The sequence below is a fragment of the Myxocyprinus asiaticus genome, chromosome 6 (assembly GCF_019703515.2).
Source record: "Myxocyprinus asiaticus isolate MX2 ecotype Aquarium Trade chromosome 6, UBuf_Myxa_2, whole genome shotgun sequence".
In the NCBI taxonomy this organism is placed as follows: domain Eukaryota; kingdom Metazoa; phylum Chordata; class Actinopteri; order Cypriniformes; family Catostomidae; genus Myxocyprinus; species Myxocyprinus asiaticus.
In genome coordinates, this window is record NC_059349.1 from 9,252,809 (window position 1) to 9,279,968 (window position 27,160).

At 41.5% G+C, this 27,160-nt stretch overlaps 1 protein-coding gene across 4 annotated transcripts in view; it reads left to right on the forward strand.

Annotated features, from left to right (window-relative positions):
• The window catches only part of dab1b (DAB adaptor protein 1b), a 111,817-nt gene extending 85,227 nt beyond the window's left edge, over positions 1 to 26,590 (forward strand). For 3 of the 4 annotated variants that reach the window (XM_051699544.1, XM_051699547.1, XM_051699545.1), the window contains 3 exons: positions 15,044 to 15,165; positions 15,602 to 15,690; positions 22,622 to 26,590. In XM_051699544.1, coding sequence (XP_051555504.1) covers positions 15,044 to 15,165; positions 15,602 to 15,673 — 194 coding nt within the window. In that variant the 3' untranslated portion in view covers positions 15,674 to 15,690; positions 22,622 to 26,590. The remainder of the gene's footprint in view (positions 1 to 15,043; positions 15,166 to 15,601; positions 15,691 to 22,621) is intronic. The other variant, XM_051699546.1, reaches the window with a different exon arrangement.
• Positions 26,591 to 27,160: the final 570 nt, after the last annotated feature.

Consider the following 27,160-nt stretch of genomic DNA (forward strand, 5'->3'; position numbering starts at 1 on the left):
ACATGTTGGCCCCCAACCCGCTTCATGTAAAACAAAACTGTTTTTATTTAGGGCCTAACCCTGTCAATTTAACATGTTTATTCAGTGCAATTAATTATATAAAAATAACACAATAAAAAATGAACGCAATTAATCATGCCCCTGGACTGTAATAAGGAATTTCCCAACCATCTATGCCAGGGGTTCTCAACGGGGGTGGTGCCAGGGGGCGCTGAGAGCAAAATAGTTGAGAGGGGGGCGTTAGGTCACAAATGGGGGGCGTTTATCAGTCACATTAATCAAATCTGTTGTCAAGTTCCTTGTTGCATAAACACATTTATTTAGACTTGGTACATACAAGTTCTCCATTATACGGGTTGGTATGTGTTTGTACCGTGGTCATCTAAAGTATCTGGATTAATGGTGTCAAATAGACAGATGGAGTCACAACCTCCGCTAATGCACCTGTATGGCTCTGTAGATGGCTTCATGGACAGAGCAGCACGAGCCCAAAGCAGGTGCATTTTTATTCGCAGACCAGACTCTATCTTTCAAACAGGCACCTCTGATCATTGCAGCGCTGAGAGAACCATGGCGCAAGTTGTGGAAACCATTTGCATTCAGTACAGAATTCTCTGGTGCAAACCTCTATGTAAACCCTCGGTGAGTAAACTAGTTTAAAACCACATTAAACAGCCCAACATTATAAATAGGATTGACAGGATGAACAAGAGAAAACGTCCTGGTTACTTTCGTAACCTCCGTTCCCTGATGGAGGGAATGAGACGTTGTGTTGATGTAGTGACAATAGGGGTCACTCTTGGAAGCCCAAAACACCTCTGCTTTTTTGAAAAAAGGCCAATGAGAATTGGCGAGTGGAATTTGCATGCCACTCCCCCGGACATACGGGTATAAAAGGAGCTGGTATGCAACCACTCATTCAGGTTTTGTGCTGAGGAGCCGAGACTAGGTCCCGGCCATTTCAGCGGGTAGTTCAGCATTGTGGCAAGAGGGACACAACATCTCGTTCCCTCCATCAGGGAACGGAGGTTACAAAAGTAACCAGGACGTTCCCTATCTGTCACTCACTCAACGTTGTGTCGATGTAGTGACACTAGGAGTCCCTATACAAAATGCCACAACTATCTGAACTGTTACGTGAACTGGTGGTGTGTGACGGGCAGACCGCTGTGTGCCTCGTAGCCAGCACACCAGGCCGTCACGTAACCTCCCCCAACACTCAGGCTAGCCCAGCCGGGGCCTCTTTCCCTCTCTTTTTTCCCCAAAAAGAGTGGAATTTGTTAACTGACTGGGAGCCATAAGTGTCTGCGTCGGGGGGTGTCATACACCGTGGAGACCACACCCTGCCCCTGCCCAAAAAGATGGGGGGGGGGGTATTTTGAGTGGAATACGTCACATGGTCTTACCGAGTCTTGTCGGAAGTATGTCATGTGGAGAGGTCCCATGGTAGGTCCTACCCGAAGGGGGAGGAGTTTCTACAGAGAATGGTGACTGGGCGCAGAGGGGCCTCTGCCCAAGGAAGACGCAGTTTGCCGACAGGGAAACGATTTTGCGGAAGATATCACATGGGGTCGCCTTCGGGGAACCAGTACATGTGGAGCACCTACCAATTACAGGGGCTCATTAGCGCATGTACTGGGCCGGTCAGCAAGTTTCTCCGCAAACTCAACTGCCAGAGGGCTAAGGAGGAAAGTCATCCAGGGATCACAGTCTGAACACGACTGGGAGTCAAGAGTGCACGTCTTCACCTCAAGGGAGGGGAAAGGCACTATGCACAAGTGGTACACCCGGCCAGCTGTCCCGGAACTTACCTGCTCGTGCCTGCCAATACACGGGATGAGACAGGCTCTACCGTGGTCAGAGGTGTAGGGTGTTGCCCAGCCCGCTGCTCTGCAGTTGTCTGTCAAAGAGGCACCACTGGCCAGGGCCCAGGAGGCCGCCACACTCCTGGTTGAGTGGGCTCGTAAACCCGCAGGGGGTGGCATGTCCTGAGCCTGATATGCCATCGCGATGGCGTCAATGACCCAGTGGGGGATTCTCAGTATGGAGACAGCGCTTCCTTTCCGCTGTCCACCAAAGCAGACAAAGAGCTGCTCGGAGCTTCTAAGGCTCTGCGTGCGATCCAAATAGATGCATAAAGCTTGCACCAGACACAGCAACGCCAAGGCTGGGTCTACCTCCTCCTGGGGCAGTGCTTGCAGGTTCACCACCTGATCCCTAAAAGGGGTCGTGGGAACCTTGGACACATAGCCCGGTCGGGGTCTCAGGATCATGTGAGAGTAACCCGGACCGAACTCCAGGCACGATTCGCTGACAGAAAACACCTACAGGTCCCCTACCCTTTTGATGGAAGTGAGCGCAGTCAGGAGGGCAGTCTTCAAAGAGAGTGCCTTAAGCTCAGCTGACTCCAAGGGCTCAAAGGGAGCTCCCTGTAGACCCTGAAGGACTACAGAGAGGTCCCATGAGGGTACGAGGCACGGTCTGGAGGGATTCAATCTCCTAGTGCCTCTCAGGAACCTGATGATAAAGTCGTGCTTCCCCAAGTACTTACCATCTACTGCATCATGATGAGCCGAAAGGGGTGCCTCGGTCAGGGCGTACCAAAGCGGGCAGTGGGAGGATTCCTGGGAAGCAAACAGGTCTACCTGTGCTCGACCAAATCGACTCCAAATCAGCTGGACCACCTAAGGGTGGAGTCTCCACTCTCCCCTGAGGGTAACCTGACGTGACAGCGTGTCCACTGCGGTGTTGAGGTCACCCGGGATATGAGTGGCTCGTAGCGTCTTGAGGCGCTGCTGACTCCAGAGGAGGACGACGGCGGGCGAGTTGTGACATGCAACGGGAGCGTAGACCGCCTTGACTGTTAATGTATGCTACTGTCGCTGTGTTGTCCATCCGGACCAACACGTGCTTGCCCTGGATCAACGGCCGGAAACTCCGCAGGGCGAGCAGTACTGCCAACAACTCTAGGCAGTTTATGTGTCAACGCAGCCACGGGCCAGTCCAGGAGCCGGCCCTGTTGTAACCATGACGCGCCTGGAGACCTGCTCTATGGGAACCCCTGCCCGTAGAAATGCAAGGTCGGTTCAAGGGCTGAAGAGGGGGTGACAGATCGGTGTGATGGTCACGCGATGTGTCCCACGGCGCCATGCCCATCTAGGGACTCTAGTCTGTAGCCAGTGCTGAAGTGGTCTCATATGCATTAACCCGAGCGGTGTGGCCGCTGCTGAGGATGCCATATGACCCAAGAGCCTCTGAAAAATTTCAGTGGAACCGCTGTCCTCCATCTGAACGCCTTCAGACAGTTCAGCAACGACTGCGTGCTCTTGTTCGTGAGGCACGCTGTCATTGAGACTCCAAACCGTGAACAGAGATGCTCTGAACCAGGGAGAGCTTGCCCTTTTCCCAGTTGACCCGAAGCCCCAGTCGGCTGAGGTGCCGAGCACGAGGTCCCTGTGTGCGCACAGCAACTCTCAAGAGTGAGCTAGGATTAGCCAGTCGTCTAGATAGTTGAGGATGCGGATGCCCACTTCCCTTAGCGGGGCAAGGGCTGCCTTTGCGACCTTCGTGAAGACGCGGGGGGACAAGGACAGGACAAAGGGGAGGACCTTGTACTGGTACGCCTGGCCTTTGTAGGCAAACCGCAGGAAGGGTCTGTGTCGAGGTAAGACCAAGACATGGCAGTACGCGTCCTTCAGGTCTACCGCCGTGAACCAATCTTGATGCTGGACGCTCGTTAGAGTGCGTTTTTGCGTCAGCATCTTGGGCGGGAGTCTGTGCAAAGCCCGGTTCAGTACTCGCAGGTCCAGGATTGGCCGCAACCCACCGCCTTTCTTCAGTACAATGAAGTAAGGGCTGTATAACCCTTTCTTCATCTCGGCTGGAGGGACAAGCTCTATCGCACCCTTGCACAGAAGGGTAGCGATTTCCGAACGCAAGGTAGCAGTGTTCTCACCCTTCACCGAGGTGAAGCGGACGCTGCTGAACCTGGGTGGGCACCTGGCGAATTGAATTGCGTAGCCGAGTCGGACGGCCCGGGTCAGCCATTGCAACAGGTTGGAAAGCGTGAGCTATGCGGCCAAACTACGGGCAAGGGGGACCAAGGGAATGATCACGTCGGACGTACCGGCGGGCGGGGCCTCGCAGTGGGGTGGAGCTCGAGGTGCCACGTTGTGGGGACTCGAGCCCCTCGGCCGTGCTGAGTCCAGGGACATCGAAGCACTTACCTGGCTCCTGCCGCCCACCATAAGATTGGCCGAGGAGGGGGGAGGAGGAATCTTGTCCCCGTTGTCCACTGGAACCAATTTTGTGTGGGCATGTTTGTGCCACAGCTGGGCGCACAGGGGCAGGGGGTCCACCACTGGAGCGCCATACCTGCCAAAATGGGACGGTTGTCATGACGACGGCCATGCGCACCGGATATGTGACCCAGGAGACGAGGGAACCTTTCTTTTGTCGAACTTTTGGGTGCCACAGCCTCCTGGGCATGCGGCGACAAAAGATTCTCCTCCCGGCCCTCCACCAGGGGATGGAGTGGTCTGTCGACCAGCCCCAGAGAAGTGGATCTCCTCGCCCCTGGGTCGCCCATCTCGGGGGAGCTTCAAAGCCTTCCTCGGGTTCTTAGCGGCCGGCCGCAAGACAGGTGGCGTCTACTTCCTGCGGAGGGCTCCACGCCGGAGCCGGGCCACGGGGGCGGGCTACGGCGGAGCCGGTGTTGTTGCTGCAAGAGGACGCCCTTGGCGACGAACAGACAGGGTGCGGGGTCTTAAGCCACGCCAGGGCAGGATATGTTGTAAGGCCTCTGTCTGCTACTTCACCACCGAGAACTGCTGGGCAAAGTCCTCGACGCTGTTGCTAAACAGGCCAACCTGGGAAATGGGTGCGTCAAGGAACCGTGCCTTGTCTGCCTCTCCCATCTCAATCAAGTTGAGCCAAATGTGGCGCTCCTGGACCACAATGGAGGACATAGCCTGCCCGAGAGACCGTGCTGTGACCTTCATCGCCCGGAGAGCGAGGTCGGTCACCGAGCGCAGTTCCTGCATCAATCCCGGGTCATAACTACCCTTGTGCAGTTCTTTTATCGTCTTGGCTTAGTGTACTTGCAGGAGAGCCATGGCGTGCAGGGCGGAGGCGGCTTGTCCAGTGGCACTGCAGGCCACAGTCGTCAGGGACGACATAAACCTACAGGCCCTGCCAGGTGGCGGCGCTCTGCGGACACAAGTACACCGCTAGTGCCTTGTCCACCTGGGGGATCACCGAATACCCCCTGGCCACTCCACCATCGAGGGTAGTGAGAGTGGTGGAGCTGAAAGACCGGGACCAGGCAGTAAAAGGTGCCTCCCACGATCTTGTCAGTTCCTCATGCACTTCCAGGAAGAAAGGAACGGGGGCGGGGCGTGGCTGTGGGTGGCGCCCCGAGTCCAGGAACCAATCGTTGAGCAGCGAGGGTTCAGGGGAGAGTGGAGGGTTCCGGGAAAGCATGTCCGTAATTTCCGCGTCGGCATGAGACCGGGCGACTGTTCCCGAAGGAGGAAACCCAGTCGAAGCCTCTGTGTCAGACTGGATGAGCCCACTCTCCGATGCTGCGCTCGATAACTCATCGTCTTCCCGAGCTCCGAACGAGAAGTCAAACTCGTGCTGAGACGAGCCGGCGGTCTCGTGCGAGAGACCGATCGGGGCAAGCGAGTATGTTGGGGAATGGGAGGTCCGTGGGGGGATACCCAGCGGAGGTGGTCCCATTGATGTCCCCAAGTTGCCCCTAGTGCTAACCGACGCAGCCTCAAACCCATAGGTAGAAGGACCGGTGCGGGTAGCCGCTGGGATGGCTTGCATTCTTATGAAAGCAAACCGCGACCGCAACATTGCCATGGTCATGTTCTCACAATGAGGACATGACTCATCCATGAACGATGTCTCCGCGTGGGCAGTGCCCAGACACACAAGACAGCGATCGTAGCCGTCAGAAGTGGTGAGATAACGACCGCAACCAGGAATAACACACAAACGGAAAGGCATCTTTAAAAAGATGTTCCGTGTGTGTGCCGCTCTTTTTGTGAATAAAAATATACTCTTTTAGAATATACTCTTTTATTTTCGCTCTGCCAAAACACCCAGGGGCGTTCTCTGCACTCCACGGGTGCAGAGGGGGAGAAGCCGCTGAAATGCACCGTAAATCCAGCAGTTTTGAGGTGCGTCTTTAGAGGGAATTGAATTCAGTGCACTGAATACAACCGCTCAGCTCCGAAGAGAAAATCTGAATGAGTGGTTGCATACCAGCTCCTTTTATACCCGTATGTCCGGGAGAGTGGCATGCGAATTCCACTCGCCAATTCTCATTGGCATTTTTTCAAAAAAGCAGAGGTGTTTAGGGCTCCCCAAAAACCCCCTAGTGTCACTACATCGACACATCGTCGAGTGAGTGACAGATAGGGAACACTGTGACATGCACAATTTACAAGTCTTTTCACACATCACTACCCTTGAATTTACTATAGTAACACTAAATGTACTTTCGGTAGAAACAGATACATAATAAATATGACTATATTACTTCAGCTCTATTGTAATAAGCTACATTAGGGGAGTGAGGGAATATAATTAAACTTTTACTACTTATAGGGGCCTGGGTAGCTCAGCGAGTATTGACACTGACTACCACCCCTGGAGTCGCGAGTTCGAATCCAGGGTGTGCTGAGTGACTCCAACCAGGTCTCCTAAACAACCAAATTGGCCCGGTTGCTAGGGAGGGTAGAGTCACATGGGGTAACCTCCTCGTGGTCACGATTAGTGGTTCTCGCTCTCAATGGGACGCATGGTAAGTTGTGCGTGGATCACGGAGAATAGCATGAGCTTCCACATGCTGTGAGTCTTCGCAGTGTCATGCACAGCAAGCCACGTGATAAGATGCACTGAGACTTGTCCTCCGCCACCCGGATTGAGGTGAGTAACCGCACCACCATGAGGACCTAGTAAGCAGTGGGAATTGGGCATGCCAAATTGGGAAGAAAAGGGGATCAAATTAAAAAAGAAAGATTTTTTTTTAATACTTATAAAGGTTTATATTTTTTATTAATTGTTTTTAAATGTGTTTTAGGATAGACCTACTGTTTATAATTACAAAAGTGCCATAGTTCGTTTTATAGAAACCAAGTTACATCTAACCATGGTAGTGAACATGCATGCTTCCATGTGCTTACCATGGTCTTATTACAAATACCACTGTTAAAACTATAAAAAATAAAATAAAAATATACATTTTCATAAGGGCAAAATGCACTAAATTTGTTAAAGATTAAATAGAAATGCCTAAATCCTTAAAAAAAAAAAAAAAAAAAGAATAGGCTGAAATCTTTTTTTTTTTTTAATGAAAGAAATTATAACTGGTTTTGTTTGCCTTCAGATATTCCAAGAGATGACTGAATTTGAATCAATAAAAACATGATGAAAGGAGAGTTACAACTGTCAGAAAAATTTGCCACATAAATTAGGTGTTAACGTTTCATAGATGTCATAGTTAACCTTACTGTTGTTAATATCAGAAGAATTACATCTGCATCCAACTCAAAATCAATGTCGTACTTTAGAATGAGCATTTCAGTGGGACAAAGTATGCAATATTATTGGTCATTTCACTTATTTTTGAAATATAATCTAAATTATGTCACTTTCATTATTAGTTTGTCCTCAAAATGTACATATTATAGGCCCCAGATATATCCCTCCATCTTGCATTCAGGAAACGCAAGGTTTGTTCTCACATTCATGATGCGTAAGCCTGCTGAAAAATATTATTAAACAACAAAACTGTAAAATTGTGTAATGCATTGAAGTTGCATCAAGCAAATTAAGCAAATAACACAAATTTCAGTAGTTCACAAGTTAATGTAATCCTGCTTAGAGGATAGTGTAAACATGTGTGGCTTGCTGTCCTGGGCGAAGGGCTCGAAGGCTTGACCTGAGTCCTCACCGTGCTTCGAAGGGGGAGCCCACAGTACGAATAAACATGAGTTAGCTTGCATGCATTCAAAATGGGAGAACCCCCTGCTGCACTTCGGAAGGGAAAGCCCTTGAGATTTTAGGCAGGCCCGTCCAGCAATATGAGACGGGTGTCTCTCGGGCAGGCAGTGCCTAAACGGTGGGTCCGGCCTAGCGGTCTGACAAGGATAAGGCATGCGTCCCCCAACCCTGATCATGAATGAATTGTAGTTAGCTAATGAGGGTTTGTTATGAAGACGATCGGTACGAATATACTGCATCTAAGGTAAGCGTCGGATGACCAACGGCCTAGTAAACAAATTTGATGCTTGGGCAGGCCTTTTTGGGCTGCGGTGGTTGCAGCGCCAATGCAGAATGAATGGCTTGAATATAGTTTTTCTGAGATGCCGGATTTGATCAGAACTGATTTGAGATGTTTTTGGAACCAGAATCGAGAAACTGCTTGGTTTTTGTCATCTACAAAGAGTGGGTCAAGAGGGTTTTTGGATTGTGAACCTCTGTAGTGGAGGTAAAGTGCTAATGATTGAAAGGCTGGGTGGGTGTGGGCAGGTTGAAAATGAAAACTGGATGCCCTCTTTTTGTCTGATCTGTTTTAATCTGTTTGATAAGGTATCTGATTGTCTTGTGGTCTATGATATGGAGGTCCAAAATGGTGGGATGGATTTTTGGGTCAAATTTTGCCATGGTAGTGAGTTCTGAACATTGGAGGAAGCCAAAGAATGCGAGGATGAACATAGTGTCTAGAGTTTTTGAGGTGTTTGGAGATATGTAGCCCTGGTGGAGGGTATTTAGACATCGGATGAGCAGGTCAATGGTGAGGGGAAGCCTAGTATCAGTTCTGGTGGGTTGGGATTTGTGGATACCCTTGATGAGAAGTGAGAACTGGGGATGGTATATTGAGGAGGAGTTTTTTCAGAAAATTAGTTTATAGAAAAAAATTATGTCGTTAGGTACCCCTTGATGGTTCCTGTATGGAAGTTTTTGGATTGGTTGTGATGTGAGGCGAAGGAGGATATGGAGAGGAGAGAAATATCGGGAAATGGCAGGTTGTAGGTTTGATGGAAATTTCTGAAGCATTTCCACACAGTCCAGTAAGTTCTGAGGGTTCAGTGGGAAATGGCTTTGAGGATTGAAATATAGGGAAGCTTGGTGAAGGATTCTGAGGGGGTTATTTATAGAAATTTCAGTTTTGAACAAGGAGGAACTGGGGTTGGTGTCGGGTTCGCTTCTGGGGACAAGGATCTGGATCTCTGAAAGAGAAAACTAGAAAGAGAGTCAGCAATCTGATTCTTTGATCCTGGAATGTGTTCAGCTTTTATGATAAATTGGTTACAAACGGAAATCCAAATTAGGCGCCTAGGAAATAGCGATATTTCTAGTGAATGAGATCTGCCTTTGTTTATGCACTGTACGGTGGCTTGGTTGTCGCAGTGAACTAAAATACTTTTGTATTTCCATTCCGACCCCAGAGGACGGCTGCTACTAAGATGGGATACAGCTTGAACAAGGCAAAAGATTCTAAATGGGAAGGGGATTCTGTTATGTTGGGGGGCCAGGAGGATGTGAACCATCTGACCTGATATTAACCTCTGAAACCTGTTGATGGGGCTGTGTCGGTGTACAATTGGATGTCTTCTGGTAATGATATAAAGTCGTCATAGAAAAAGGAGATGCCATTCCAGTGTCTGAGAAAAGTCAGCCATAGTTGTAAGTCTGCCTGGAAGGCTTGGTCCAGGACTATGGTGTCATTTAAAGAGTGGATGGATGAGGCTAGGGAGAGGAGATGTGAGATGAACGGGTGACCTTGGGGAATGATGCACATGGCAAAATTTAGGTGGCCGAGGAGGGAAAGGAGGTCAAGCTTAGTGCAAATTAAGTTTGTGAGGGTGTCTGAGGTGATTGAGATGATCCTATCAATTTTCTCTTTGGAAAGAGAAGCAAGATATGTGACCATGTCTAGTTGGATGCCTAAGAATTAGATGGAAGTGGATGGGTCAGCGTTTTTTTCTTGAGCGATGGGAATTCCTAGGTTGGAGAAAACTTTCGGCACCGTGGTTAGATGTAGGGCCGGGGGGGGGAAATTGTGAGGCGAGATTGAGGAAATTGTCAAGCAGGTGGATAAGGTAAGGCATGGAGTGATTGTTTAAGAGTATCCAGCAAATATCTTGGGGCTGCTTTAGGCAAAAGTGAGTCGGACAGAAAAATGTAATTTGTCATTCCATCATATGCCAAAATGTTGCCAGAAATTGGGGTGTAGGGGCATAATTTTGAACACTGCAGTGATGTCAACTTTAGTGAGCCATGCCTTCCTGCCTACTTTTTTAATCATTCGTATGGCTTGGTCAACATTATGGTAGTGGAGGGAGTATTCATCGATTGAAATCAGGCTATTAATACTTGGGTGGGGTCCACCATGAGGGGCTGAGAGGTCTATGATGAGGCATTTTTTCCCTTAGAATTTCCTGGTGGCTACTCCGATGGGATTGATATGGAAATTCTCGAACAGAGGTTTAATGAATGGGCCTATCATGAAACCTGATTTAACTTCTTTTTATAAGGTCATTGACTACTTCGGGTTCAGCGAGGGCTGATTGCAAGTTGTGACAGAAGAGATTGGAGGATGGCAGACTCTCTAAACCAAGATTAAAACTGCGTTTTAATCCAGATAATAGAAATTGGGTAAAATATTTATCTGGATAGTTGACCAGTTCTTTAGCTAGTGCAGGAATAATGACAGGACTACTGAGGTACATTCTAAACATGTTTTTTATTGATGATTTTTTAACCAGGAAAATGGAACCTGCGTGAGCTCCTCCACAAAACTTACAGATGTACAGGCATGGGAATGATGTTCTGTAGCATCCGTAATCATTGAAATTGTTGCAGATTTGTTTGTCTGATGAAAAGTTAACGGATCTTCCTTTTTGATCCTTGATGTAGGAGTTTGATGGGTTGCTGTTGGTTTGAGGGACATAGTTATTCAGCTTGATTGCTATAGCGACTGCTTGGGAGGGGGGTGATTGAGGGGCATGAAGTGGTTAAGTGATCGGTTAACCTGCAGACGGTGCATGAAATGCTTTTACATCCTAAAAACACCCTGTTATGGAGATCTAGGTCTAGTGCTCCCCAATATTGACTAGAGCGAAACTCTAGCTGCACATTTAGCTGAAAAAAGCTTGTGATATGTGAAGAAATGGCTTTTGCCATAAGAGAGCGATAGTTCGGCAATAATGGAAAGGTAGTCATTAAGCTTGCGCCGTCTATGAGGAAACATGGAGCAAATGACGTCAGTTAAACACCTGAAGGTGATGCAAAACTCGGCAAAAGTGAGCGTGTGGGAAGATTTTTAAGATTGACTGAGAATTCACCACAGTCTATGGTTCTAATGGTTGTGCTATTTGGGATTGCTGTCAGTAAAGAGGAGAGATATATGTCTGCACCTGCGAGAATTTGATAGCGGAGGTGACTGGAGACTTGGGGGGGTGGGGGGGTTCTGAAGCTGCGCTGTTTGAGGGAATATAGAAAGGTATAGCAGTCTGGAGGTTGAATGAGGGAGGGTGAGCTGGAAAATCTGGGCTGGCAGTGAAAGGATTCTGGAACGGATTCCCTTGCTGAGGCAGCCTCACACAAGGAACGGTTCCATGGTAGGGGAAAAAGGGGAGTTAGGAAGCAGGGAGGTAAAGTGAGGTGGGGAATGGGTCTGGGGCAGAGTTGCCAGCGGAAGCAGCCTCACGCAGGAATCCGCTCCAGTGGCCCATGGATTGGAAGAAGTAGGGGGTAGGATGTTAGCATGAGGAATGGATCATGTTGGAAAAATGGAGGCATTTGTTGTGGAAGCTTGGAGAGGAAGAGGAGGAGGGGGTTCAGTGGGGGAAGGGATGGTGACGTGCGTTTGGTGTCACCTCAGGGTTAATATGACCACTGGAACTGGATGTCTGTGATGGAATTCCGTGGATTTCTGTAGTTTTTTGGTTGAGGACTGCCGATTTAAATCCAAATCAAATCAAATCAAATCAAATCACTTTATTGTCACACAGCCATATACACAAGTGCAATGGTGTGTGAAATTCTTGGGTGCAGTTCCGATCAACATAGCAGTCGTGACAGTGATGATACATATACCAATTTACAATAACATCAAATTAACACAACGCAATTTAAACATCTGTTATACATAATTAAACTCGACTTAAAACATCAAATTAACACAACACAATTTAAACATCTGTTATACATAATTACACTCAACTTAAAACATCAAATTAACACAACACAATTTAAACATCTGTTATACACAATTACACTCAACAATATACAATAATAACATACATTGTACAGTACACAATATGCTGTTTTTTTTTTTTTTTTTTTTTTTTTTTACTATATAGATACTATATAGATACACATTATTCAATAAAAATTAAAATATATATGAAAAAAGTATATATATAGAATGTACAGTATTGTACTGTATTGACATTCAGGCTGTCGGTTGATAGTCAGTTGTTAAGAGAGACATAATATAATGACAGTAATATAATTTATGACAGTCCGGTGTGAGATAAAAGAGTAATAAAGTGCAGGGCTGATGTATTTTGATCGTGGGAGATCAAGAGTTCAGAAGTCTGATTGCTTGGGGGAAGAAGCTATCATGGAGTCGGCTGGTGCGGGTCCTGATGCTGCGATACCGCCTACCTGATGGTAGCAGTGAGAACAGCCCATGGCTCGGGTGGCTGGAGTCTCTGATGATCCTCCGAGCTTTTTTCACACACCGCCTTATATATATTTCCTGGAGGGAGGGAAGCTCACCTCCGATGATGTGTTTGGCAGTTCGCACCACCCTTTGCAGTGCTTTGCGGTTGTGGGCAGTGCTATTGCCGTACCAGGCGGAGATACAGCCAGTCAGGATGCTCTCCACAGTGCAGGTGTAGAACCGTGTGAGGATGTGGCGGTTCATTCCAAACTTCCTCAGCCGTCTCAGGAAGAAAAGGCGCTGATGAGCCTTCTTCACAACGACTTCAGTGTGGACAGACCATGTGAGTTCCTCAGTGATGTGGACACCCAGGAACTTGAAGCTGCTGACTCTCTCCACTGGTGCTCCATTGATGGTGATTGGACTGTGTTCTCTGTCTTTTCTCCTGAAGTCCACCACAAGCTCCTTTGTCTTACTGACGTTGAGGGAGAGGTTGTGCTCCTGACACCAGTGTGTCAGAGTGTGCACCTCCTCTCTGTAGGCTGTTTCATCATTGTCAGTGATCAGACCTACCACCGTCGTGTCATCAGCAAACTTAATGATGGCATTGGAGTTATGTGTTGCCACACAGTCATGTGTGTACAGGGAATACAGTAGTGGGCTGAGAACACAGCCCTGCGGGGCTCCAGTGTTGAGGGTCAGTGATGAGGAGATGTTGCTGCCTATTCTAACCACCTGGCGTCTGCTTGACAGGAAGTCCAGGATCCAGCTGCACAGCATTTAGCAGGTGGAGAAGTTGGAAGGGCGGGTGAATGGGCGCGTTTAGAGGTGGCGAGCAAATCATGGAGCTGTCCTTTGTTTGCATGCCGAGGGTACGAGATGTCTGCGACCGGGAGAGCTGTCTTAATCCATTGACTGTCCATTAGGCTATACTGGGGATGGAATGGCGATCGACAATGGAAGAAGCATGAGATGAGGAGGTATGTGAAGCTCTTGATGGAGAGGGAGAGTAAATAATCCGGCAGTGATGCCTAGGAGAAGAGGTATCCAAACGTGAAGCTTAGCGGCCTTGAATCGCTGCTGGAAGCTGCGGAACGGCGTTGAGAGAGACAGAAATTATCCTGGGTTCGATGGGCTGTTGTGGGGAGTCCGGAGCGATTGAAAATTCATCATCAGAAGGAAACAGTTTGATTTCCTGAGACATCTTCGAGTATGGGTGTGGCTTAGTGCCGGAAGACTTGATGCCATGTAGAAGTGGCTGACTATATACGTTTACTCTGGTGATGTGATTGGTCCTTAAACGACCTTGCTCCTCCCAAACATAGTTTACAAAACTCCATATTGAGTTTTATGTTTTTTTTTTGTTGTTGTTTTTTTGATAACACAAAGTTACAGCTTTCAAATTATGTCACATAGTTGGGGAAGGGGTGAGGGGCAGCTTGGGGCCAGGGAATGACGTAGGGGGGGCGTTCATCCATAAAAGGTTAAGAACCACTGATCTAAGCAAATCAAACATGAAGTACCACCTTCATGTTTTTATGAGTCTCAGTCAGCAGGGGGCAGTAAGTAGCACGTGGCCCCCACAGTCAACATAAGCTTACGATGGTTTTGGGAAATGCAGCCCATATCAGCAGTAATTCATCAAATAATGATCAAATGATGGAGAAACCGTATAGACAATTGCACTTTCCACAGGTTTAAGAGATAATTCAGGTGTCTGAAACACATTAATGCTGTACAGTTCCAGCAGGGTGTGTAAAATAATGGTGGTCTGCGGCATCTTGCAAATTGCATTCAGCTGCGATTTTGTGAGTGCATTTGCTCTGTTGACTGATTTAGAGAATTCCATTCGTGAATCTGGCTCCAAACTAGCACAGACAGTGCATGCAAAAAACTGTGCTTTTTCTGGCCACATTTCATTCTTAGTGAATTTGTCTCTCTGTGTTTTTGAACTAATTTTTTAAGTGAGCGAATCGTTCTTGTACACTTCCATTGTTTTGATGGTGAATGACTTTGTTTTTTAGCAAATCAGTTGAATCAATGATTGGATAACTCATAACATAAAATAAGTTTATTTTTTGCCATCTACTGGCGTAAATATGCAATATCCAGAAATAGTCACTCAATAAATGAGGGAAAGAAATAAAAATGAACAATAAATGAATATCCCCACCACTATTTGGAAAGCTATGAACATGGAGAAGGGGAGAGATACAAGTAGCGTCCCTGTGCTTTAGGACTGTATATCTTGGAACGCCACTCGTCCAATCAGATTCGAGAACCGGAATTGACTGTTGTATAATGCTATATACATTTATATTGTCCGTAGCCACTCATTTGATTTTCCTTCTATAGGTGCTACTCCAGGTCCTGAACAGGAAACCACGTCCCTAGCAGCTGCCCCCTCATTAGAGCCATCACTGCTGGAGGCAAGAGACAGCTCAGGCCATTTGACAGAAGGATTGGTAATAGTTACTGTATGTTTGTTTCATGAGAGGTTGCTTTGTTTTTAATTGAATTTATTTCTTATCAATTACCCCACAACTACCCAAAAATCACTGAATGGAGTTTTGGTGTTTGACACAGTTCTCCAGAAACACCTTAATGAATTTGCCAAACAGGACGTGACAACACTTTCTTTTTTAAACAAAAATTTCATGGACAAAATGCCTTGAAAATACAACATAAATTTGTACACAGAAAAAATAAAAATCTACTCTATTTCAGTTATACAAGCACACATATATAGCTAAGAAGCATGTTGCCATTCTAACTTCTTTAAAAGTTATGAATGTTTTGTGATACTTATAAAAATGTTTTATATTTATGACTTTTATGTTTCTTATTTTTGTGATTCTAATATATTTCAAATGTCTTTTTGAGTTTTTTATTAGTGGAGTCTTTGTCTTACAGGAGGTCTGTTCTCAAACTCTCAGCTCTGATTTGATGCCAGCAGATGCAGACTCTTCACAGCTGGATGTCTGAAGAGAGATTACTTTTGGGTGGGTTTTCCTCACTACCTACATTAACCCAAATGACGATACATCTGCTATTAACAGTGGTTACTGTTGACTGGTTGTCTCGCTGGAGACAAATCTGAGACGCAGGAGACTTAAGCAAAAGTCTCCATTTGTTTTCAAGTCAAATCAGACATGTTTTTTAGTATAGCGCTTTTCACAAGCAAACAAATTCCCAAAATTCAGGACTGCTTTTAAAGTCAGGTAAGGATAATAGAACAAGTACAGTGGTGTACATATTAAATAATGTAGGCTACATTTTTTTATTTATTTTTTTATCCCCTTTTCTCCCAGTTTGGAATGCCCAATTCCCACTACTTAGTAGGTCCTCGTGGTGGCACGATTACTCACCTCAATCCGGGTGGTGGAGGACAAGTCTCAGTTGCCTCCGCTTCTGAGACAGTCAATCCACCTATCTTATCATGTGGCTCGCTGTGCATGACACCGCGGAGACTCACAGCATGTGGAGGCTCATGCTAATCTCTGTGATCCACGCACAACTCACCATGCACCCCACTGAGAGCGAGAACCCCTGTTGCGACCACGAGGAGGTTACCCCATGTGACTCTACCCTCCCTAGCAACTGGGACAATTTGGTTGCTTGGGAGACCTGGCTGGAGTCACTCAGCACACCCTGGATTCGAACTCGCAATTCCAGGGGTGGTAGTCAGCGTCAATGCTCGCTGAGCTACCCAGGCCCCCTTAAAGTAGGCTACATTAAGACAAAACATTAGGTATAATATATTATCCTCCTGAGACCCGAGCGTGACTGCTGTGTGCATTTTCTATCTCCCTTTTTATTTGTATCTAGTAGCACCTAATAAACATGCACAAAATAAAAAGAATTCTAGACCAAATAGTTTTCCTAAAAATTAAAAATTAATTTTAAATAATACCAAGCTATAGAAAGTCTATCTTTATTTTTTTAAATCAAGTTGTTTATTATGTTTCCAGGAGTGTTGGTTATTCATGTTTTTGAGACGTTACAGACATTACAGCTGAAATTAGCATAATTAATTCTGATTCAAAGTATTGGCCAACATTATCCAATCAATGCCAACCATGTTAAAATAAAATTATATATAATAAATTCTGAATTTATGTACTGATTACCATTGTCCCATGTCTGACAAACATGTTGAGTGGTCCAAACATCATCTGCAGCCTGAAACTGAACTTTTGACTAGATTTTAGGAGTGAATGCACTTGGCTGCATAGCAGGGGCGAGGCCAGAAATCTCCAAATGAGTGGACCTTGGTGAAACAGGGTGTACCTCTAATTCTGTGCCTAATTTAATCTTGAATGTAATTGCCCCTTTCCTCAGCCTTTATGAGTCAATATTCGCTCATTTACACTTAGCCTAATACTTGGAGTTGCATAATAACAGGTACAATAACAATAATATATTTTTTTTAACAATGATTAATTTTATTATTAAAAATGTACCTTAATAGGTCATATTGATGCAATGAAAAATGAAATGGCCTTAGAAATAAATTCAATAAATAAAATGCAATACTTTTTTAAAATAAAAAAATATTGCAATAAAAGTTATTATTAGACACTTTTCAGTCTTCCTGCTTTGCACAGGCGTTGGCTGGGTTTCCCGAAGCACTAAGAAGAACATTAGTAGCACTTAAGTAGTACTTAATCTCTACGGCGTGTTTCTCAAAAGCATCGTGATCTACATAAAAATGCTCGTAAATTAACGAGAGCTTTGAACCGCTCTTAAGTCCATTAAGTGCAACTTAAACATATCTTTCTCGCATCTTTCACAGTTTATCCAAGACAATAAGACATTGAATAAATTATATTAATATATTTTGATAATTGGAAAGCCATTGTACACTGTTTTAGAGGATAAAAAAGTATGTTTTAATATGTCAAAATTAGGTCTAAAAATAAATTAGGTCTAAAAATAAATCTACATAACACATAATACAGTATAACATTGTATTGGCCTTATTTGACAGTCATAACTATTATAGCAATAGAAAGTTTATCTTATTAAACAGATTTCTTTAGACATATGTGAGTAAAGTGACCCTGCATTTTAAACTTAAATACGCCTAAATAAATAAATAAAATATGTTTATCAAAGGAGGTTAGAGTGAGTGCGCAGTGAGAGATTCCTTTCATTCTGTTTAGAAAGGTCTATGAGTAGTTCAGTACTGATGTCCGTCATTTTAATCCTGTTCTTTGTGCATCTGTTCAGTTTCCAGCCAAAGAAACAACACAGGCTATGTGAGATCCCCTTATTATGATGTGATGCTCATCGGGTACATTCACGTTACATGCACTCCTTGCGTCACTTTTATTAATCTCTATAAGCTGAGCAAACATCTGAAACCCTGTCTTACCAAAGCCCTAATTATTTATTTAATGGTAAGCAACCAAATTGGCCCAGTTGCTAGTACAGGGGTAACCTCCTCGTGGTCGCCATAACGTGGTTCATTCTCGGTGGGGCGCGTGGTGAGTTGAGCGTGAATGCCGCGGTGGATGGCATGAAGCCTCCACACGCACTGTGTCTCCGTGGCAATGCGCTCAACAAGCTTCGTGTTAAGATGCACGGGTTGGCGGTCTCAGACGCGGAGGCAGCTGGGATTCATCCTCCGCCACCCAGATTGAGGCAAATCACTACGCGACCACGAGGACTTAAAAGCGCACTGGGAATGGGGCATTCCAAATTGGGTGAAAAAAGGGGAAAAATCCCCCCAAAAAATAAAAAAATGGTATAATAGGATGAAACTAGAGACTCTTTTGACTCAAACACATTTTAATGTAAAAACTTAATGAGGTTTCTTACCATATGTAGTTTTGTTGGTGTTACTCCCAAAGACAAACTCTGCTGTGATCGGCACCATGTTGTTTTGTCACGTGACTCCATATGTCGAAAGTTTAACCCTTTACTGACAGCACAGAGTTTTCTGAACTGAGATCAGTTGGTTTAAATGAATTTAAATTTTGCGTTGCGTATAGTGAAGCCAAAATGTGTACGCAGGGCCCAGGAGGTTAAATAATATGAGGTATTAGCACAATATGTAAATATTCTAAAAAGAAAGCATGTGTTCACAGCTTCTAAATTATTTATTTACTGCATATTTGCATTGAATTCAGTGTTTTTCTGCGTGAGATCAATAATTGATCTCATGAATACAATGCTGGTGTTTCATGTTCTTTTGCAGGTTGATGAGTGCTACCAGTGCACTTGATTGAGTAGCAGCACATTGATCAATGGTCAGTCCATTTCCTTTGCAGTCCAAATAAAAACAAATCAGACTGCTCTCCATAAAAATAAAAATAAAAACATCCATAACCCGGTGTGAATAGCTGTTGAGGAATCAATTTTTTCTTTTCAAATTGTCATTCACGTTTCCACTAAATATTCATCTGGGTGCGAATAGGCCTTAACACTGTCATTCATTAAAGTCATTCATTAAAACCTCTTGAACAATTACATTTCTGTTAAGAACTGTTTGCCATTGTTCTTAATTGCCATTTCCTCACAGTTAATGCGCATGTACAGTGTGTGCAGATGGTGCGTCAGTAAACAGACCCCTGCTGTCTCACACTGTGTGTGATGTGTGTGTGTGTGTGTGCACACTAACTTAGTCTCCATTATATTTCTGGGCTGAGAATATCAGAGTCCGCTCCATGCTTCCAACAACCTCAAACACTGATGCTTTCACACACAATTAGGGTTTATATGTGTATACTAGTTGTTTACTGTTTTCTGGTTATAGGACATTTGATAATTTTGCATAATCTGTTTTACATTAATTTTGAAAATTTGACTGATCTAAATTTAAAGAAATCAGTGTTCCTTTTTGGATCTCAAACATCATCTGTAGTGAGCAAAGCCAATTGAAGGATCTCATGTAATTTATGAAAGGCATTGTTTTCATTCAGACTTGAATCCATCAAACCTCAACCAAGCCATATATCTGATTCTTGAGTCATTCTCAGGAAATGGTGCAATTTGTGCTACATTTGTCCCCATGAATTAGTACTTTTATATTTGATCAGATTTTTGCTGTTGTTGTTGTTGTGTGTGTATTTGTTTGTATGTGTGTGTGTGTGTGTGTGTTTGTCAGAAAGTACAAAAATATTAAAGTTAAATATAGTGTGCTTGCTAGCTGAGCTTATCTTTTTTTCACTGACATTCAACCCTGAACATTTTGAATGTAAAAGGGTTGACAAAAAACACATTTTAAAAAAGACATTTCATTAGTTATTTTTTTATGAGGGTTAATGAAGGTGAAATTTGGTGCCTTTTCCATTTCAAAGGTGATTTTAAAGGTAATTTTCTGTAAGATTTTAAACATTATATCAGACAAACAATGCCTTTAAGAATTAATAAATTGTTTTATTATTATTATTATTTATGAAATTGTACATTATTTTAATAAGGGTTAACAAATAACTTCAGGACACAAATATAAGTCTATAAATATAAAAATATATTATGTCCAATTCAGTTTTTTAATAGTTTATATATATATATATATATATATATATATATATATATATATATATATATATATATATATATATATAAAATGTGCATATTTGCTAATATCCAAGGAAAAGTTGGAAACACAGGGCCGGGGACACATCAAAAGGCATCCTCATAAAGAAAGACAATAGAAAACCAGTAAAAAAAATAAAATAGTTGCTGTTTTTTTTTATTTATTTTTTTATTTTTTTCAGAGTGACTATTTGCACTAGGTGTAAATAGTACCTGCCACACTTTGTGGTTATTTGCACTCATATAGTCTGGTGGAAACAGAAATTAAAGACAAACTGCACTGCCCTGTGTTGTTGCAATGGCGTGTAAAGACAGTATGGATGTGCTTTTTTCATGCAGACAACCCGGGTTCGAGTCCCACTTTTTTCCCTCTTGTCTCCTGTCTCCACTCTTAACGTTTTCTTTAATACTACTTACAATAATATATAAAAATGTATATAAAGGTTGATTTCCTTGCAGTGATTTGGTCACGGTGAAGTTTGGGGAGTTGAGAGAAAGGTTTGATCTGGGAAAAATTAACCATGGTTTTACTATTGTAATACTAAAGTAACAAAGTTTTTTAGTGGAAGCTACAGTTTTAATGCAGTTAACCATGGTGTTACTACAGCAATATGGTGATAATATAGTAACCATGTTTAATTTTGTGGTTACTATGATTTCACTACAAAATACCATGGTGATACTATGGATACTGTAGTAAAAGCATGGTAAATTTTTGTAAGGTAAGATTAGGGTTAGGTTTAGGGTTAGCATTTACTGAGAATGACACCCTTATTCCTTTGTAGCTGTCCTCACTCAACCCTCCTATGGTATTTGGTCATTTTTAAACAAAATAAATTTTCCTCATTTAATACAAATGGTTTCCTTTATCTGAGCAGTACAAGACTTGGTGACTTTTCCTCCATTTGCCATCTGAACATACAAAAAATAATTGGGCTGGATTCAAAAATTCTAAGTGGTCGTTAAAAAAAAAAAAACGACATCTTTGATATTCATGGTCAGAATTGACCAACCATTGAAAATGAATGGGAAAGACAAAAAAAATAAAAAATAAATAAATAAAAAAGCTCTTTTTTTATCTGTCAAATATAATCAATAAACCAGCCACAATGTGGAACAAACAGACAGAACTTACAGGGTGACCTCTAAGACATCCTCAGTGGAAAACATGCACCCACTCTCACACACACACACTTACACACACACACAAATTAACTGGTGAGACTATAACATTTTACATTTGTCAAAAAAAATAAATCAAAAATAAATCCGTCACAATGCTAAACACACACACTCAGAAATGAAGGGGTGAGATGATATCACACTCACAATGCAGAACACACACACACAGAACCAGGTCACCAGTAAATGGAGCTCTAAAGCCATCATTTCATCATTGTTGGCATTACAAGTCATCTGTTGTTTTCCATCTGATGACAGCAATCTGACACACACACACACACACACACACACATACATTTGCAAAATAAATTTGTACTATAGAAAGTTTGAAATTGCAAAATTTTTACTCTGATTCTTCTGTTTTATACTCTCAATTGAATTTTCAGAATTTATCTTAATATGCTTGACATTATTATGCATTTACTGAGTTATTCCATTTTATTGTTTGAAATAAATTATTGGTAAAAAAAAAAAAAAATGCTTATTCTGTATCTTCTCTTTGTAACACCATGGTCAGGTTTGATTACAAGCATAATGACATTAACTGCAAAAACTGACACTTCAAATCAATTTTAAAATGAACCTTATTAATCTTAGAAATTTAAATATTACATTTTAAACTTAATTAGGTTACAACAAGCCATCAGACTATACAGCAGGTTGCTACAGTGATCTACTGGCTGTTACTGGCATGACATGGTTTTCAAGTTTATATTTTGTCCACCAGATGACAGCAATCTGCCTCCAATTTATGTCACATTCTCATATTTTCTTCATGTTTCAACTTAAAGTAGTGTAGGTTCAAATTTTTATTTTTTTATTTTTTATTTTTATGTGCTTATTTCTATATGCAAATTAATGGTAAAATAAAATTAAAAATACACGTAAGTAATATCAAAATAGTATAAAATCCCAAAAGAAATGCATAGTTTTATTGTTCTTACTTCAGGAAAGAAGAAATGGTATAATCATAAAAAAGGGTTACACATCTAAACCTTCTGGTCAAAAATGACCGCAAATACCAAAGGGAGGTGTCATTTTTCAATACCATAAGATGGTTAAGAAGAAGAGGGACTTAGATAGACAAAACATGTTAAATTCCAACTGCATGGACATATGAGTATTTTTGTTTGTGAGTCTCTGCAAACTATAGATTTCCTGTATAATTTCTGATGTCTAAAGCTGTATTTGTATTCTCATCTTTAGGAAGAGTTAAACTGGACATGCAGGAAAAGACATCACATGAACACCCTGTACCATGAGCTCTGTGGAATATTTCACAAACTCTTCAATTTAATGATTATGACAGTGGCTGAAAGTCCATTTTATAACATGACAGTCATTTTAAATAAATGAAGTGCACCTTTCATTTGAGATGGAATTTAATATTGGCTGTTTACCAGTAACCGCCAACCTTGCAGACTATTTTAGAAATGAAATATTTTTATCTAAAATAACACTAAGCTGTTACGATACTGGAAATTGGATCAATGAGATCAAAGTGTAACTGTGAATTTGATGGACTATGAGAGTTTATCATCTTTTTCAGTGTCTGCAGAACTGCTAAAACATTTGTAATGCACAGCGTTTCTGTATTTAAGCTTTGACCAGAAGTGATTAATCACTTTGACTGTGAAGGTTGCATTATAAATTTGGAGGAGCCAAAAAAATTGGTTAAAAACTTGTTGTTTTTGTTTTTTTCACAGAAGGAATTATATGTTGATGTTATGTTTTTTTTTTTTTTTTTTTATCAAAAAGAACAGAGACTTGTAAAGGAAACACATTTCTTTCCATGGACTATCTGCATGGATTGTCAAAAGCGAAGACGACACATTCTCATTTCTTTATTTTATTTTATTTAATTTTTTTATTTTTTTACCTTTTATAAAATTATATATGATTATTACAAACAGACAATCTAGCTATGTTTCCATCCAAGGGTTTTTTTGTGACAAAAGGTGCACAGCAGCACATCAAAAACCGATATAGCTGATGGAAATGCAGATTATCGCTAAAATTTCACAATTGTCGACATAATATTTTTCTGTTTAGCGCATTCAATACTTCAAATGTTGCGAAAAACTGGTTTGGAAACACTTTTTGTTGAGAAAATTGCCATTAATGCAAAAATGTAGTGTCACGTGACAGAATTTAGCCTGTGTTAATCATGACAACAAGGTAAACATCCTTGAAAGCCAGTTTATTGTATGTGAAGCATTACTCGCACTGTTATGGATTGGTTTTAATGGCATACCTGCACAGATCTGATGCTGCAAACACGTCTGCGTCATGACACTTCCAGGAATGTCAACACAAATATCGCATATGCACCTGTCATCGACGGAGAACAAATGAATGGCCACTCTTTGCGATTAATTTAATCATGGTAGACATCCGTTTATTTAGTAATGTTGCTTTTCCACACCATTCAAAATAATAGACGGCAGTCATGGAAGTAGCCCACAATACAAAAAAAAAAAAAAAACATAATTTCTGTGCACAAAGATGTTTTAAATTAAAAATAAATACACAATACTATTAGAAAATCATCAGTGTGCTTTTTTGAAACACTAAGATAGAGTCCAATTCTATTAAATTATTGTTTAGCTTACTTTTGAAAAAATGCCGGCAAAATTCCCTGTATTAAATTAAATAAATTACCAAATTAATAAAGCATTAAATTAAACAAATAAATTACTAAAAATAATAATGTTAGGCCTATATAATTGCCTTTTCTTTACACAAACTTAAATTAGCCTTACCTTGTTCTATAGATGAAAAAAGTTGTCTGAATGACATTCTCAGAATGTTCTACACTTTTTTTCAAGACTATAAACTATCAGAACTATTTGTCCAATGAGTTCACTTTCAGAAAACCAGCTTTTGAACATTTTAAAACATTTAAATATTTTAAATCTAACCCTTTTTTACCTCAGATCGCATTTGCTGAGCTTCTTCAGAAAATGTAAATGCATTATGACACTAAAAATAATTTTAGATGACTATCAAGTTCAGTTGGTCGTTAAAAGTTGCAGGACAAATATGTGGGACATAATGCAGTTGTGATGGCGATGCTTTAGATGATTGTTCAAAATAGCCTGTTGAATATCAGGAATGTATCATATGTAAACCCTGATATTACACCACATCAACTTTTCTTTAATAGTTGTGCACACAACATATACACATTGATGGATGGTCCTTATACTAAGATCGCTTTCGGGTCAGGACCGGTGGCAACCTGTGATAGGCGCAACATTAGGACCGATATTACAGTCCTATCAGAAGGGCAACTGTTCCCTTTTGATTGCAATTCTTCGTCTTCTGATTGCATTTATTTGTGAAATTAAAATGACAGTAAGCTGGATAATTTCAATGATTTGTCTCAATACTCTCCCCATTTTACCAAAACTTCAGGGGGATTAGGGACATCTGGGAGGCGATAGGTACACAATTAGCGATAAACACACATTTCTATATGGAAACGGCATAAGGGCAGATTTCTTTTGCGATAAACCAAAATGATGCGTCAAAGTGTTTTTTTAAGCATGACGTCATCATGCACACCATTTTTATCGATAAAAGGCCTTTTGAATGGAAACAGGCAGAAGACGGCAAATTTCGCAAAAAAATTTTTTACGCGTTTTCACTTTGTTGATAACAAAACAGTGCGAAAAATGAATGAAAACTAGTTATGATGCTGTTAATCTTATATGTTTTTGAATGAAACACTGTATTTGTCTATTTGTTGAATTTTAAAGTCTCTGCTTGGGAGCTTTTGTGCCATGAGATTTTCTCATCTCAGTGTTGCAAGCTCAGTGGGATTCATCAGCAGTACTGTATGTGTACATCTGGACATCTTCAGGGTTCATGTTTGTTTTACTGAAAAACCTTTCCATTCTGCATTTACCACCTATTATATGTGAACAGTGTTGGGTAGTAACAGACTACATGTAATCGAGATTACATAATCAGATTACAAATATTAGGTACTTAAAGTACATTATCTTTTAAAATACATGCAGTCATGTTACAGTTAAATAATTTGTTATTTTTATATATTACATAAATACAGACTGATTATCAATCAGGCAACAACAATTAAATCAGTTTACTGATAATTTACCATTATTTACTGATTGTACCCATACATTTTACAAAAGCTTTCTGATCCAGAGACTGAAATATGTTCTGTATTAAGAAGGGAGAGGAAACAGACAACGCAAAAGACTCAATTTTACTAGTTAACTAATTTACTACTCTAACTACTTTGTTTAAAGAATATGAATTGGTACTTAAAGCACTTAAATGAATATTCAATACAAATTAAGATCAATTGACAGAATTTGTAGCATAATGTTGATTATCACAAAAATGTATTTCAAATCGTCCCTCCTTTTCTTAAAAAAAAAGTTCAAATCTGTGTTACAATGAGGCACTTACAATGGAAGTGAATGACACCAATCCGTAAACATTAAAATACTCACTGTTTCAAAAGTATAGCCACAAGACATTAACAATATGTGTGTTAGATTATGTTACAGTGTTGTAGCTCAAATGGTTCAGATAACTGTCTGGATATTGTCTGCTTTGCTTGAAGTGTTTGGTTGAGAGTCGCAATGTGTTTTTCAAGATATGAATCTGATTTTTGCCCAATTTCCTCCAAATCATGATTTTTAGATGTTCCATGACATTGAGCCAGCCTTTTGTTGTATTGTAGTTATCTACTCAAATTGCCCTTTTTGTTGATAAAAAGCCAGATGAAGTGCCATGTTTATAAGTAATGTCTACCACTGTACTATCAGATCTGCCATTTTTATTTTGCTTTATATACTGTCAGAAAAAAAGAAAGAATAATATTGATGTTAAATATATGGGTTAAAAAAAGAAGAGGTTTGATTTTTGAAGTTTTGAAGATTTGATTTTCTAAAAAAAAAAAAAAAAAAAAAAAAAACACGGCTGCATGTGTCATGTACTTATTCGGTTTGATACTAAGAGAAAAACTGGACTAACTGTGATAATGCTGGAAAGATGGCACTTCAAAATCAGCAAAGCAATTGAAATAAAGCAAATAATGTGAATTGTTTTACACGTCATGGGCTAGATTCACTTATATTTATGTTAGACATATACATGCTTTTGTCAGTGTAATTTATGCACTGTCCAAATAAAAACAGTAAGTCGTTACTGAACATTCTTGATTATTGTTGTCATTATATTATTATTTGTCTTAAAAGGTTTATTAGGACCTAAAATAACAGGTGTAAGTCTTACAATGTTTTAAATGCATAGTAAAACATCCACCATATCATGTAATTCTGCCACAAATAAAATATCAAAATATCATCATTGTACACATGCTATACATCCCATCATCATTATGAGCAGTCATCAATAAGCAGGCCCACACAGAACCTAAGCACATAGATTTCCTCAGAATTGGAGTGCATATATATATATAATATACACTCACTGAACACTTTATTAGAAAGACCTGTACACCTACTTATTCATGCAATTAACTAACCAGCCAATCATGTGGCAACAGTGCAATGCATAAAATCATGCAGATGCAGGTCAGGAGCTTCAGTTGCTGTTCACATCAACCATCACTGTGCTAAAATGTCACTGGTGTCCAAGTGTTCAATACCTTGTATGTTCTGTCTTAAACACTTATTAAATTTTTTTTACACATTCTAAAGATTGTAAATTGTATGAACAACATACACTTTAATTGAATTAATT